This window comes from Ruditapes philippinarum, unplaced genomic scaffold (genome assembly GCF_026571515.1).
Source record: "Ruditapes philippinarum isolate M1 unplaced genomic scaffold, ASM2657151v2 ctg1170_1_1_1_1, whole genome shotgun sequence".
Taxonomy (NCBI): Eukaryota; Metazoa; Mollusca; class Bivalvia; order Venerida; family Veneridae; genus Ruditapes; species Ruditapes philippinarum.
The window spans coordinates 183,232-198,923 of NW_026860620.1; the positions used below are offsets into that span (position 1 = coordinate 183,232).

The window sequence follows — 15,692 nt, forward strand, 5'->3', positions numbered from 1 at the left end:
ATATACTATAAAAAAACACTAGTATATAGGGGGTATATTTTGCATATTATCGTTAATAGTGATAGAATTTCAAGTTCCTGTGGTCTATCTTAGGTATTACTTATAATACTATTTTTGTTGTATATAATTCACCAGTTGTAAGGTCATCAAAAGCATGTTAATGTTAATGTTAGGATTTCATATTTATTTAATATAAACTGGGAATTATTAATGTTATGTGCATGTACATGTATATCTTAGACAGTAGTATATTGATATGTTGAGACTTATAATTTTTCTGCATTTAAAGAGATACAGTTATGTCATTATTATTAAAGGGATGAGACTTTCATTTAAAGTTATAAATGATAAAACATGTATTGATTGAAAATGTCCTTAAACTTGGATCAAGCAATATAATTAATAAAGTCTCAAAAATCATATTCTGAATAGTTATTCTATTTTTTTTCTAACATGTGCATAGTTTGAAAAGGACAGCTTCTGTCTTATCTATTTGTAATGAAGAGACACCGGTCTCAACCTCCAGTCTCCTGAGTCAACGCGACAACAGACTGTACATAGAGTAGATTGTTACTTGCCCTTGAATAAATTTGTGCACTAAATTTATAGTGGGTGATTTGTGCCACATGAAAACCAACATAGTACAAAAAGTAACTGGCGCCAGATGAAAAACATGAAAATACAATCTACCACAAGTGGTTTGTTTGTTGCATTTTCATGTTTTTGCCCGGTGCCCTTGATGCAAAATACAAATCAGCCTTCATAAAAATTTCTTCTTATGTTGGTCACAGGTTAATGAGTTCTGGTCAAGCTCAAAGTTTTTCTCATCCTATGACTGCATATAAGCATGAGTTCAATTTCCTATGCTCTGTAACATAAGAAATTCACGAACACAAATCGATATAGTGGGGAAATATGTTGTGGTTTAGAACTGTTTCATTATTAAAGAGAAAATGTGTAGCAGGACGGATAGCTCAGTTGGTCTTCTGAAAGTCATGGGTTTGAGTCATGGTCAGGCAGTTTCAGTCAGGGTTTAGAAGTGGTTTTTCAATTGACACATGTTTGATTCATTTAACAGATTGCATTATTTGAAATGGACAAAGGCAGTATTGCATGATACTTTTAGATCTACAAAGGGCATTTGATACAATTACACACTATCCTGCACATGAAGAAGTTGTTTTTCTTCTTCTTCATGAAACTTCAAGCATCTGCCATATATAATGACATTCTTACATGGTTTAAGTCTTATCTCTGATAGTAGCTGGTTGATGTGGCTGGTACTTATTCTACTACTGCTCTGAGTACCTATGCTGTCCCCCTGATGTTCATTTTAGGTCCTCTTTTATGTCTAATATATGTCAATCACATGTCTTCAACCCTAAGCAATAAGCTTTTATTATAATGCACAGGCACGAGTATCAGACCTTGGATGAAAAAATATGGCCAGATTGATAAAAAAAAACCTGTGTTCATCTTAAAAGTGTCAACAACCAAAATAAAATGTAAATAATGACCCCCTTTAAAAATATACTTCAAGTTGAAAGTATATTTTTAAAGGGGATCATTATTTACATTTTTTGTTTTGGTTTTTATAAACACAGTTTTTTTTTTATCAATCTGGTCATCTGGTCATATTTTTTCTTCCCAGGTCCGATACTCGTGCCAGTGATTATATGCTGATGACTCAGGAATCCTTGTGTCTCATAAATTAAATCTGAAGAAATTCTTTCTTATAGTATGAGTCTTATAAGATTGCTTAATTGACTATAAATTGCCTTTGCATCTTGGCAAGATAGAGTCTATTCTTTTTTGGTTTAAGTTTCAACTTAACCTGGCCCTAGCCTCCAGGTCACATGTAATGGTACTGCTATAAAGTACACATCTTTTGTTAAGTATTTAGGTGCAAATCTGGATCAAATTCTTTTGGCGTCGCCCTTTGATGCTTTGCATCAATGCTTTTCTTGTTCTACACACAGAAGATTTAACGACAGTTTTTATATTTTTTCTTGAAAAGTAGTCCGGCAAACATGCATACCACGTGATCAAGTGCCGTAGATCAGTAAAAATATACGGCACCTTGTTATCGGGCCGAAATTGATACAAGTGACAGGATAAAACATCATTTGAGGTTATGAAGCCTGCATATAACATCATTTTGAATTTCACTTGAACCGGCATACAAAATTTTCATGTGTTGTGCGGTGCATTAATTTGTAGGGAATAAGTAAAATCATTATTATTACATTCATTTCTTTCTTCGTTAATGAGTTTAACATTTTTGATCTGAAGCCAAACTTGAACTCGCCTTATTTTATGTTGTTACACGTAACAGTCCTTTGTTTGTTTTGTTTGTTTTTGGTTTTACGTCACATCGACACAGTATAGGTCATATCGCGACGTTCCAGCTTTACTGGTGGAGAAAGACCTCAGGTGCCCTTCCGTGCATTATTTCAGGCACGAACGGGCACATGAGTAGAACCACCGATGTTCCGTAAGCTAGCTGGAAAACTTCCTAACATGGAAGAATCCAAGGTCCATGTCGGGATTCGAACACACAGCGGTTAGGGGCAAGTGGTTTGAAGTCAACAGTCCTTTGAGCAACATTTTTAAAGTACAGTGACATTGACTCCTGGTGTCCAAAAGCAATCCCAAACGAGGTCTGCGTATACTAAACAATATATGATATCAAATTCCTAACTGTACATATCATCCGGAAACAATAAACCGACCGACCGACAAGCTCACTTCTATATACCCCAACAGGACAGCAAAATAGAACTAATCCACCAATTGCTTTTTTTCGGCCGAAGTGAAGTCTGTCTGAGAACGGTTCGACTTTCTGTAAAATTTACAGGGAAGAACTGAATATTAATAAGATTTTTTTCACTGGTCCTTTTGAAACTGAAATCAGGGAATCTTATTGACCATTTCAAAATTAGTATAATATTATAAAGGATCTTTCTGAAACGTATACACATCTAAATTCTAAAATAATCTATTGGGATTTTCTAGTTAAATTTGAACATTTGAGATATTTGAACTTCCTCCAAATAAACATTTAACACTGCTTTTATTTTTATATTAATTCGCTAGTGAAAGTTCATTAAACATTAGAAATTACCAAGTTATAAATAACATTCTACGACTTTTGTCCAAAATACCGAGATCACGATACCGGAAACACGTGTGCATACCGAAAGACCTCAAACAAAAAATCCCGAACTTTTCTGGTACACTCAGTAGATTATGTTCAGTGTTCATGATATACCATATGATTTTAGATGTTTTCAATTGATATAAATTCAAAATTTCGATATATTTTTTTTCATATAAATATAGCATATATAAATGTATACATGAAAACGTAAGTGTAAGGTACACTTACAGAATGGATATTAAAACCAAAGTTCCAATTAGAATCATTGCTCCGCGCCCACAGGCGCGGAGCTATTTGTGTTTACTATTTTTTTGTCCATGGGCCCGGATTTGATCAATTAATCCCTTCGATTTACAGCTAAAAATAAATCCGCATTCAAGAACTCCTTTCGATTTCTATATTGGTTTCCCCTTCGGTGATTCGCAACATGTCATATTAATGAATCAGAACAGGTAAGCAGTTCTGCTGTACATGAATTCGAAAGCTATAAATAGCTATAAATGTTCTGTTTTTTGACGCTTAGGTATACATTTGTTATTTCCCTTTTTTAGTAGTACATGAAACTATAATTTGTTACATTTTGAATTAATTTACACACAGCAGCTCATATCAAGTATACTGTTAATGATTGAATTTGTCAATATAAAGAAGATTTCATGTATAAGACTTTAATAATTTTGCTTTTGATAATTATTCTTAATTTATATTTATGAAATCAAATGTTTAATAATAACATGTTGATATATTGGTTGTTTTGAAATAATTAAACTTTAGTATATAAAGTTACATTTCATTGGCTTTAGTGATACAGCACTTCAAAATTAACTCAATAGGCCGCTAATTCAATGGTACGTGACCCGCGTCCGTGATCCATGTCCGGTGCATGTCCGTGAGTATTAATCCATATGTACGTTATTTTTCTATATACTTTTAATTATAGTATAGCGAACAGAGGATACTTATTTGTAGAATATGATATAATTACATTCAAATACCAAAACCAGTTGTAACATCAAAGAATTAGGTGAAAAGAAAAAGGAAAAACATTGAATGCCAGTTAGGTTTTTGAATAACATCTCTTTAGCAACCGAAGACAAGATGTTGTTGTTTTAATCTGTCATTGTTGCATCAAAAACTTATGGGTTCTCCAACACTATTTTAGTGAGCTTTTTAGTATTTTCTTTCGAAATCGATAAAGTATTTAATATCGTTCAAGGCATTTTGTCGTGACGCGACCTGTCCGTGACTGTCCGCGTCCGTAAAAAATAGCTATTCCTGCGAAGGGTATGACTGGTGACATGTCCGGGGTCCGTACTCGACAGCGAAACCTGTATTTTGTGGCCTTACGAGCGGATGGACCGTCATTAAGCATAGGCTATTGATAGATAGCATCATTGATTTGATCTGCATTTTGAACATAAAGTGTATTTTTTTTATGAATGGCTTTAAAACAATTCAACAAAAAGTATATTGATCTCCAAATAAATCAATTAATATATATATATCACCAATGTCAAATAGCTTCTATATCTTTGACTCGCACGAACATGATGCTAGTGAATTTCCTCATACCTGCCTAAAATTCAGGTAACAGTCTTCTATTATATTAATAAATACTGTATCACCATGTAAGGCGTGTATAACAAACAAAAAAATCCTAAATTTCGTCTTTTTGAAATTCATCCCATTTTTTTTTCATTCCAGAGTGTGTTCTACTTTCAGTATTGAAAGAAACCATTTTTTTTAATTTGACATGAAAAAATGCATGTAATATTAGTATATTATAATATTAGTCCCTTTTGATACTATTTGTATATTTGTTACAATTATAATAATAAAAAAATTAGACTTTGATATTTTTATCATCTTATGTTACTGACTACAGTAGTGACACAAACAGAACATAGTACAGTCATGTCACATAACATTTACAATATGATAAACAAGATCAACAAGGAAAGGTGGCGTTCAATGAACGCAACCCCCATACGACCCATCAACAAGAACCAATGACAAGGAGCCCAGGCGGACCCCAAACAAAAACAGGACAGGGCAAAGACAGAGCACGGACAGGTTAATCATGAAATGATAAATAATTTGTAACTGATAAGGAATTCAAAGAAAATAATAATAGGCCCAAAAAGGGGGAAGGGGACAGGAGACCGGGGGAAGGGGGGGGGGGTTAATCAAAGAAATAAAAACTAGAGGCAATGGGGAAGATACTTACCGTAGACGAGAAAACAACAAGGGACACAAGCAAAAATGTCACCAAAACAGTATGAAACAACATAGACATACATCTGAGGAACACAGTGGGGCGCCGCCTTGGAACGGTCAGCAGCATAATAATGACTGCTGGGGAGTTTAAACCGGTTAATGGTGCACCAAACCTCGCTCTTAGCCCCACCATGTTCCTATAAACGAGACAGTGTAAATAAAATGAATCCCCGCCAAGTGAAATTCTAACAGTTGTCATGGTTACAAAAGGTTAAATAAGTAAAACACTAAAATGATCATGTAGAAACATATAAAAGTAAACCCAATGACCATAACAAAAGTACTCAATGTCTTAAAGGAAGATAGAGCAACAAGAAAATCACCTACAAGGGCCCGACGAAGCAAGGCAGAAGACGAACATTAAGACAATTCAGTCCCAAAGGGCTTTAAGAACTATCCATCATAGAGTCTCCCACTTGGTCCGTCAGATGTAATCAAAAGAGGAAAGCGTAGTGTCCAACTGTAAAAGGGCTGAACACTAACCATGCATTATGTCTTAAAATAGTAGGATCATAACCTCTTTTAATAAAACGTTTAATGATTTTAGTAAAAACAGCAGAAAAATTACCATGACCCAAAATCTTACGAAGTTTGTAAATCACATCGCCATAAAAACCAGGCTGGCTAATCCCTTGTCACAGAAGAGTTTTTAAATCACTATTGAATTTAGAAATTAAATCAAAGTTACGATTGTAAAATTTAGTAAAATATTTCCGTAATTTATGATAGCGGAAGCCCTGTTTTAGAAGCTTGCTGGTAATAAAAATATTCCGCTCGTTGAAATCCTTTACGTTGCTACAAGCTCTAGCGAATCTAATTAACTGAGAAACATAAACCCCGTAAGATGTTGCATGGGGTACGTCTCCATCTATATGTGGATAATTAACTATACAAAAGTCAAAGTCATCTCTTTTATCATATATTTTCGTGTGAATAGAATTGTTGTTGATAGAAATATGAAGATCCAAAAATGATGTACTAAAATTTCAAGAGTTCGTTTTATTAAGTTGTAGTTCATGCGGATAAATGTCAGACACCATTTGATCAAAATAAGGATTATCTAAATTAAGAATATCATCAAGGTACCTGGAAGTATTATTAAATGCGACTATAACATCTTGTTGTTTATCTTCAGAGAGACTCAACATAAAGTCTCATTCATAGCAGTACAAAAAAAATCGGCGACCAGGGGTGCACAATTAGTACCCATAGCAATTCCTATGATCTGTTTAAATAGGGTATTACTAAACCTGACATAAATGTTGTCTAAAAGAAAAGAGAGTGCTCTACAAACTTCGTCACAGGTCCACATAGTATAATGTTTAACAATACCGTTAGTAAAAAAAGCTTTGTTAGAATTACATGCTAGAAAGGTAACTTTTTCCCGTGCAAAAGTTTTCTGAATTAGGGAAATTAGTTTATCATTGATTAATTTATGTGGTAAAGTTGTATAAAGTGTAGAAAAATCGTATGTACTGACAGTTGAAGCTTGAAAGTTCTTAATTTTGAATTTATCCAAGATTTCACCAGAATTTTTTATTGACCAAAAGAGATGTTTGCCTGTGTTTTCATAGACTTTATCACAATATCTAATTACATGTGTTTTAATGGCAGTCAAACAAGACGTCAATAAAATAGAAAGTTTACTTGTAGTGCAAGATGTAGAGTTAGCAATAAATCTGGCTTTGTAAGGTTTTTTATGTAATTTAGGAATCCAATACATAATAGGAAGTTTGAGTTCTTTTTCATTAATTTGGACTTTAAGATTGGAAATATTAGTAATATGATTGTTTACAATGTCTTTTTCGGAGGCAGAGGTTTTAGAATACGCATTAGTGCTATTTAGTTCCTTATGCAAAACGTTAATGTAATGGATTCGTCAAACAATTATAATATTATTAGCCGCCTTGTCCGCTGGCACCAAAACAAATTTTGAATGAAAAGCTAGAATATCTTTTTTCAGATGTCTTAAAGTAAGTCTTGGTTTAGGTGGCAAAAGATGTTCATTTCCACGATAAAAATTAATACGTGAATCAATAATTTTAAAGATGTTACGTTTCCATGTAACTAGAGCATTACTATCCGCATTTTCACGGCGACACCATTTGACCGAAAAATCCTCTATAGATTCAGCAATCTGGCGCAACTGACAAAACAAATCAAGTTAACAATTTCTTTTACAAATATATCCTTTGTTGTTGATGAACGCAAAAAAAATTGTTTCATGATAATACCGGAACATTTTTCAAGAAGCAATTTATTGCAGAATATATTGACTTGTTACAGTAATAATTATTTACCGAAATAGCTATAGTCTAAAAGAGTTAAGTTTGCAAAGAAAAGTTACATATGAATATCATGTATATATTGCTAATGACTACAGTCAATATTAACATGTGTAAGTATATATTATTAATTTTCCTTTTGGAAAAAAGCTTTAAAGCTTAATGGGCAATCCTAGGGTAGCACAGAACACGTTTTTTAATTATTTTATTCTATTTTAATTGCATTTTTGTGTTTCATACGCATTTGCTGTTTGCAATAATGTAGTACATGTCTATGTATACTTCCCTGCAATAATCAATGTATAAAAGAAATTTTAAGTAAATTCAAACTGCAATTTTCTCTCGCTAAAACTAAGCATTTAGCTGCCTTTGTTGATAGGACCTTTTCCGAGACTTGGTGTTCATAGAGCTTCAGTATGCAATGTAATTCGCCTTCAATCTTTTTCAAATATCTCAATTCGTGAATATGAAAATCTGGAAAACGGAGACCCCTTGTGAACAATAGAACATCTGTCTGGAAGACTCGGTTTGATTAAGCCTGTTTAAAAGAGATAATGTAAGCTGCAACATCGTTCACCCTCCCCTGCAAAGGAGTCTCACTATCAATTTCACCACGGGGTTTGCCATGCTGAGTTTTCTCTCGTTTGTTATCAATGAGGTATACCTGTATTGGTAGTGCCACTTATCTCTTTCCTACAGAAAGGACACTTGTGTATGTTAGCAGCACATACAAAACAGCAAACTAGATGACCGCATGGTAAGAAGGTAACTTCCATCTGCCTATCCAAACATATTTTACATCTGAGCAACTCTCTAAGCTGCTGGTTTTCTGCTTTTAAACACGCAACATCTGCAAAAAATTTATGTATATAAAAACAAAACAAACAAATGTTTTAATATGTGTATGCTAAAAATGACACATGTACCAATATGTTTTCTTGTAAGAATATATTCTGAACGTAATTAAGAAGAAAAATGTATAAAATATAATTTGACTATTGAGATGTGCACTATACCTTGACAGTTGGTAGATGTTGATGGTGAAGACCCGGTAGCTCCCGCAACAGCGTCTGAAGATTCTAAAGGGGCACATGCCTGCGGCTGAGTCTGGTCGTCTGAAGTTTGGAAGATAGCTTGTGTTCAAAATTTCTGGTAAGATGTACATATTAGATTGGGAATTAACAACCTTATTCATATATACAATGTAATATAACTACAAGTACCTATTAAAGACAAAAATAAAGAGATGTCCGAAAACAATTTAAGATTGTGTTGTACATGAATGGTAAATATTAGTAACGGTTATACCACTCAAGAATCTGAGAATACGCAGGAATCATGCAAACGCAACATCTAATCTGTGCAAAACTATGTCCGAAACGAGTAACAAGTTTATTAAACAGACCAAAATATTTTTTATAGTAAATCAAATTAAAAAAGGATAAGCGCATACGGCTGTTATAACTTTATACTTTAACCAGCATTAGATGTGTTTTCTCATGAGAATGACGACCTTACTACGTTTTGAAGGCAACTTTTGTGTTTTGTCGATATTATAATAGGTACAAAAAGGCAATTAAACGTTTAAGTTTTGATATCTGGCATTCCTTATAAAATTTTCAAAACAAAAAGTATAGTGGCGGTATGACGCGTCGGACTAGTAATCTAGAATCGTTGGTTAAATACCCTGTCAGGAGCGAGTCATATTTTTCTTTAAGCAAGAAACTTTACACCCATTGCTGCACCCAAGTACAGATTGGTTACAGGAACGGACCAGAGTAGTGTGTCTTTAAGTTATATTCTATCCTACACAATCGAATTACGATACATCTTGTATGAGCAAATAGTATCGTATACATGTTATAGTAAAAGGAAGCAGATAAAACGTGACTCAGATACTTTTTCATGAGTAACCAGCGTTGCTTCCGTGCACCATTCACGAAAATGGTGTTACCTCGTGAACATGGCGTAAAGGATCCATGTACAATAATGTAATATATTCTTTATTAAAAAAACATCGATACAACTATATTAAACTAGAACTATCACTAAATGTGATTAATACCCCCACAGGACTGCTTCAGAAATGAGGATGTTACTAGTAACAGAATACCTTGTAAAAGAATTGAAATATAGGGTTATGGTTGTGGGCAATTAAAGATAGTTGTGGTTCTTATATGTTGCATTTCCTTTCAATGTGGTTGGCCATTGATGAAGTTTAATTGAATTACTCTGTAATAAGTCCAGAAAGACAAAGAAAAGGAACAAAGGACAATAACTCTATAAATATTGAAGATAGAGTTAAAGTTCTTGTGCACTGCACTTCCTCCTATTGTGCTTGACCATTGTATGAAGTTGTTTTGAATTCCAACCAGTACGTTTTAAGTTATGCTCCTGACGAGGAAAAGTATCAAAGGGCAGTAACTCTGTATTTTGTCAAAATGGAGTTATGGCTCTTGTGCACTGCACTTCCTTTTAATGTCCTTGACAACTGTGTGAAGTTGTTTTGAATTCCAACCAGTAGTTTTCAAGTTATGCCCCGGACAAGGAAAAGTAACAAAGGGCAATAACTCTGTAATTAGTCAAGATAGAGTTATGGTTCTTGTGCACTGCACTTCCTCTCAATGTGCTTGACCATTGTATGTAGTTATATTGAATTCAAACTATTAGTCTTCAAGTTATGGTCCGGACAAAAAAAGCAATGGAAAAGCAACAAAGGGCAATAACTCTGTAATTACTTTAGATAGAGTTATGGTTCTTGTACACTGCACTTCCCCTTATTGTGTTTGACAATTGTATGAAGTTATTTTGAATTCCAACCAGTAGTTTTCAAGTTATGCCGCGGACAAGGAAAAGTAACAAAGGGCAATAACTCTGTAATTAGTCAAGATAGAGTTATGGTTCTTGTGCACTGCACTTCCTCTCAATGTGCTTGACCATTGTATGTAGTTATATTGAATTCCAACCATTAGTCTTCAAGTTATGCTCCGGACAAGGAAAATGCAACGGACGTCTGGACCGACCGACCGACCACCGGGTGACTCCTATATACCCCCCCAAACTTCGATTTTGGGGATATAACAATGTTTATTTTGCGTAATTCCTTCGTTATTTTTACATCTACAAGGTGTCAACACTTACCTCTGTTATTACTTTCTTGATCTAAAGCCCAGGTAACTGCTTCATTGAGCATCACATCATACTGCCCTACAATACAATGAAATAAAAAGAAATTATATATATATGAAATATATATAATGTCAAATTGAAACGCAAATGATATAATAGTCTAAAACTGCAATACCGTATATCATCCAATATTATCATAGACTTTAAATACAACATATACCAAATGCAAATTCAAACAGTGCAACAGAATTCATAGATTGTGCATACCAGAAGTTTGATTTTTTACTGCCATAACCGCAAGCTTCGCGACATCAGATTTAAACCCCATATTCTCCATAGTTTGTATGATTCTTCTGGTCATAGGATCTGTAAAAATACAACCATCAAATTTCTTATTAATCATATGCCCTGACTTACATAATTTTACTTGATTTCGCTGCTGATATATAGTGATACCAAATATATGAATATTTCCGAATCAAATTAAAATTAACTACATGATCTACCTATCTAACTGACACTTCCCTTTCAGAGGATCACTGATACAATCTTGTTAATCAAATAGTCTTAATTATATGCAAGTACTACCTTTCACATATATAACAATTGTATTTTATATTTTAATCTTAATATTTACTACTATTTGTTGTAGGCATTTGCAATAAGAAGTTCAATGCTACAGAAACAATTTATCAATGAAAGTTTCCTGTCCGGAACCCAACAGTTCCTATGTGCAAGCTTTTTTAGCGTGAATGAAGTTAAGTTAAAGATGTGTTCTGTGAACGGTGTTTTTGCATCATAATATTTTAGCACCCAGAATGGCAGAATGGTTATTATCTTATCTGTACTAACTCATCACTCCTACTCCTGTCTTTCTTTGAGTCTGTTCTCTCTCCGCCTACAATAACCAATGTCTTATCTATTAAATAATACCTGTACAAATTTAAACACTACTTGAATTATTGAACTTTTTAGCATGAGAACATACATAAAATAACCTCAAACAGAACTTAATTTGAAAAAAAAATAACAACAAAAAATCAAGCAAAAAACAGCATGCTTATTTTCAATCAAAGAGTTTTAAAAACACTTCAAATACTTAAAAAATGCAAAATAATTCCATCATAAATGTGAATAAATAGTTAGATATAAGGTATGCTATCAAAATTTAAAAAATAAAGCCTTTCACTCCCAAAAGCATTGCCTACCTGTCCTTTTACACTTGTAATGAATTTACAATGTGGAAACCATCGTAAATGTTCCTTCAATAGATCATCTCCTGTGAGAAAATAAACAGACTTCTGACTAGGAAAGATGTCATTAGAGTAATGACAACAACTTAAGAAGAGCCACCGCCCAACCGGGACAACGCTCGACCCTTTCCTTATTTCTTAAGTCAAATACATCAGAGGAAGAATATTCCATCGCCAAGCCGGGGCAACGCTTAACTTTTTCTTGTCACAGGAAATATATTATAGTAAATGGTTCTTCTACAAAACATATGTTTCAGTAACAAATAAATTTATCAGCACTTCAGGTATTGGAATTGACCCCGAGTAAAACTTATCTTGATAAAGTACTGGTTTAATTCTTAAAGCATCTATATTTCTAACTAAAAATGAGATTCCTGTAGAACAACAAAATTTAAAATAAATAGTTATATTCTGTAGCCTAATATACCCTATTTACACCAAAGACAAATATAAACATGATCTTAAGTAAAGCAAATTTAATTACCCTCCTCCCAATTTTGTAAACCACCATCACAAAAGTAACAACGTACACAATCACCAAACCCTACAACAAAAGAAAATAACTTCCTTTTCAAAAACATACTATTTTTACTAGCCATGTGCATCATAATGATGAACTTGAATTTTCAATCTTGAAAGATACATAATGTGCTGATATATACACAAGTGGTACCTTTTGTATTATTGATACATGTTCACACATTAAACATTTCAACTTATTATCTGTAATAAAGAGACAATGTGAATCCGAGAAAATGAGACTGTGAGACACCTTTTATTGATGTGTATGGATATCCCCAGAAATTTTATTCAGTTTCATTCAGTACAATGTTTCCGGTTTATTAGAAGAATTAATTTGATTCATTCTCGTGAAGTGAAAAAGGAAAATTCTATAAAAAATGTACCGGCGTAGAAGAAACCTGCTTCTGCGAGAGCTCTTGGTTGTATCAACTGATCATTTTGCCAGCTGCTAAAGGAGTCTAATCTACGTTGGAGATTGACATAATCTAGATGTTTTGGATAGTTCATTGTTTCCATGGCATTCAGACGGTAACTTGTCTGCATGTTGCTACTTTGTTCCTCTGTGTTACATCTTTGACGATTGTTTTCATGTGAAGAAACAAATTCGGAGTTTGAACCGTAGCCTGTTTCCTGGTATGACCCTGTAAACAATAAAGTTCTCTTGTAAATAAATGTTCTACAGTCTAACATGTAAAAATAGGAATGAAAGAGATATGTCAAGTAAGTGAAATAGAGAAAATAAGAATCCCTAAAGAAAGCCCAACACGTCAAAATGTTGCAGGCTCGGTTTGATTGAGTCTGTTCATGGACGGTACTATCAAGTGCAAACTACCGTCCACGCCCCTAGCACCGGCTTAAGCAGAATTCAACATTTAACATGAACTGGTACAATTTTGAATTTTGAAACATCTGCAGATGTGTTCATATGGCGGTCATCATGGAACCTTCAATGTGACATGCAAGTGCCATTCCATGAACAGCGGCATATGGTCCCCAAGTTAAAAAAATGCGTGTGCCCTTAACGAGAAAACAATGGGTGGTACAAAATAAAATGGAATTTTGAAAGGGGATCAGAGGTTATGAAGCCTGCATATAACATCATTTTGAATTTCACTTGAACCGGTATACATATGTACATGTGTTTTTCGGTGCATTAATTTGTATGGAATAAGTAAAATCGTCATTATTACATTAATTTCTTTCTTCGTTAATGAGTTTAACATTTTTGATCTGAAGCCAAACTTGAACTCGTCTGTATTTTATGTTGTTACACATAACAGTCCTTTGAGCAACATTTTTAAAGTACAGTGACATTGACTCCTGGTGTCCAAAAGCAATCCCAAACGAGGTCTGCGTATACTAAACAATGTATGATATCTCATTCCTAACTGTAGATATCATCCGGAAACAATAAACCGACCGACCGACAAGCTCACTTCTATATACCCCCTACAGGACAGCAAAATAGAACTAATCCACCAATTGCTTTTTTCGGACGAAGTGAAGTCTGTCTGAGAACGGTTTGACTTTCTGTAAAATTTACAGGGAAGAACTGAATATTAATAGGATTTTTTTCACTGGTCCTTTTGAAATTACAAACTGAAATCAGGGAATCTTATTGACCATTTCAAAATTAGTATAATATTATAAAGGATCTTTCTGAAACGTATACACATCTAAATTCTAAAATAATCTATTGGGATTTTCTAGTTAAATTTGGACATTTGAGATATTTGAACATCCTCCAAATAAACATTTAACACTGCTTTTATTTTTATATTAATTCGCAAGTGAAAGTTCATTAAACATAAAAATTTACCAAATTATAAATAATATTCTACAACTTTTGTCCAAAATACCGAGATCACGATCCCGGAAACACGTGTGCATACCGAAAGACCTCAAATAAAAAATCCCGAACTTTTCTGGTACACTCAGTAGATTATGTTCAGTGTTCGTGATATACCATATGATTTTAGATGTTTTCAATTGATATAAATTCAAAATTTCGATACATTTTTTCATATTAATACAGCATATATAAATGTGTACATGAAAACGTAAGTGTAAGGTACACTTACAGAATGGATATTAAAACCACAGTTCCAATTAGAATCATATCTTGCATTGTTTCCTAGATAAAAAAAAAAAAAAACTAAATGCTATTACAAAACTTCCAACTAATCTATGCACATAAAAGCAGTTTTATATCGTCCAAATATCAAATGTGCATTATACACACCAACGTACCGTCATTAGACCGACTCCTTAAACCGTTCCGTACAGATGCACCAAAGCCGTGTTCGCCACATTGGGACTCTCTCGTTTCTGTAATTTCTTCCCTATTCCTTTGATGTACCTGCCAAAGTAGGTAGAATAATAACCATGGTAGCGCGATATTACTTACAAACATCATAACTAACTGTTGAAAAAGTGTTATTCCTAACCTCCCAAAAGCTTTAAATTTATTATTTGATGAAATTGTGTATCATAGAATTCAATGGAAAAATGATAATATTCCACAAATTTGAATATTAGTGATTTTTTCTGTATTATTGGGACGATATAGTTAATCACTTACTGTGCGTGTCCTTGCTAGATCGATGAGTCGATTAGTCTCTGAAACGCCAGCTCTTGTATGACTATGACCAATTTGCCTCTCCGTTATATTTGTTCGGACAGTTACTGATTCCATCGCAGCAACTTGTTCGGCGCTAGATATGCTTCTGTTGATAAACGTACAATTTGGTGACCTTTGTCTATGGACAATTAGCACATCATCATTGGGTTGCCATGTATTCCAAGTAAATTCACAATAAAAACATTTTGTTGAAGTAGGTCCGTCGTTACGATTGTGATGAAATCCATTTCTTGCAAGAGCTCTCTGGTCTCCGTTTCCCTCATAATAATAGAATGTACTAAACCTATTTTGTTCATTGGTTAACTGCAAAGGAGAATCAGGGTGCTCTTCCTCAAAATATGATCCCAGCCCGTAGACCATTAGCTCAGATGATCCTTTTATTGCAGCTGCTACAGTTTTTATGACTTTATCTTTCTTGAAATATC

The 15,692-nt window shown here is 33.8% G+C and overlaps 1 protein-coding gene across 1 annotated transcript; it reads right to left on the reverse strand.

Moving 5' to 3' along the window:
- Positions 1–7,676: 7,676 nt before the first annotated feature.
- LOC132712793 (baculoviral IAP repeat-containing protein 2-like) lies at positions 7,677–15,686 on the reverse strand. Its single transcript, XM_060695230.1, has 10 exons — positions 15,208–15,686; positions 14,877–14,985; positions 13,010–13,267; positions 12,589–12,648; positions 12,060–12,130; positions 11,704–11,749; positions 11,119–11,217; positions 10,864–10,929; positions 8,739–8,837; positions 7,677–8,572 (listed from the first exon to the last, which is right to left on the reverse strand). Exons 1-10 carry the CDS (start codon positions 15,625–15,627, stop codon positions 8,373–8,375), a joined length of 1,428 nt encoding a protein of 475 aa, XP_060551213.1. The 5' UTR covers positions 15,628–15,686; the 3' UTR covers positions 7,677–8,372.
- Positions 15,687–15,692: the final 6 nt, after the last annotated feature.

Bases quoted from the DNA above. Each gene is read 5' to 3' on its own strand.
- LOC132712793 (XM_060695230.1), bottom strand. From the start codon at position 15,627: ATGGTCTACGGGCTGGGATCATATTTTGAGGAAGAGCACCCTGATTCT. The intron at 13,268-14,876 runs GTACGTTGGTGT...TATTGTTTACAG, and splicing joins AAGGAGTCGGTCTAATGACG to GGTCATACCAGGAAACAGGC. The intron at 12,649-13,009 runs GTACATTTTTTA...CTTTTGTTGTAG, and splicing joins AGCAGGTTTCTTCTACGCCG to GGTTTGGTGATTGTGTACGT.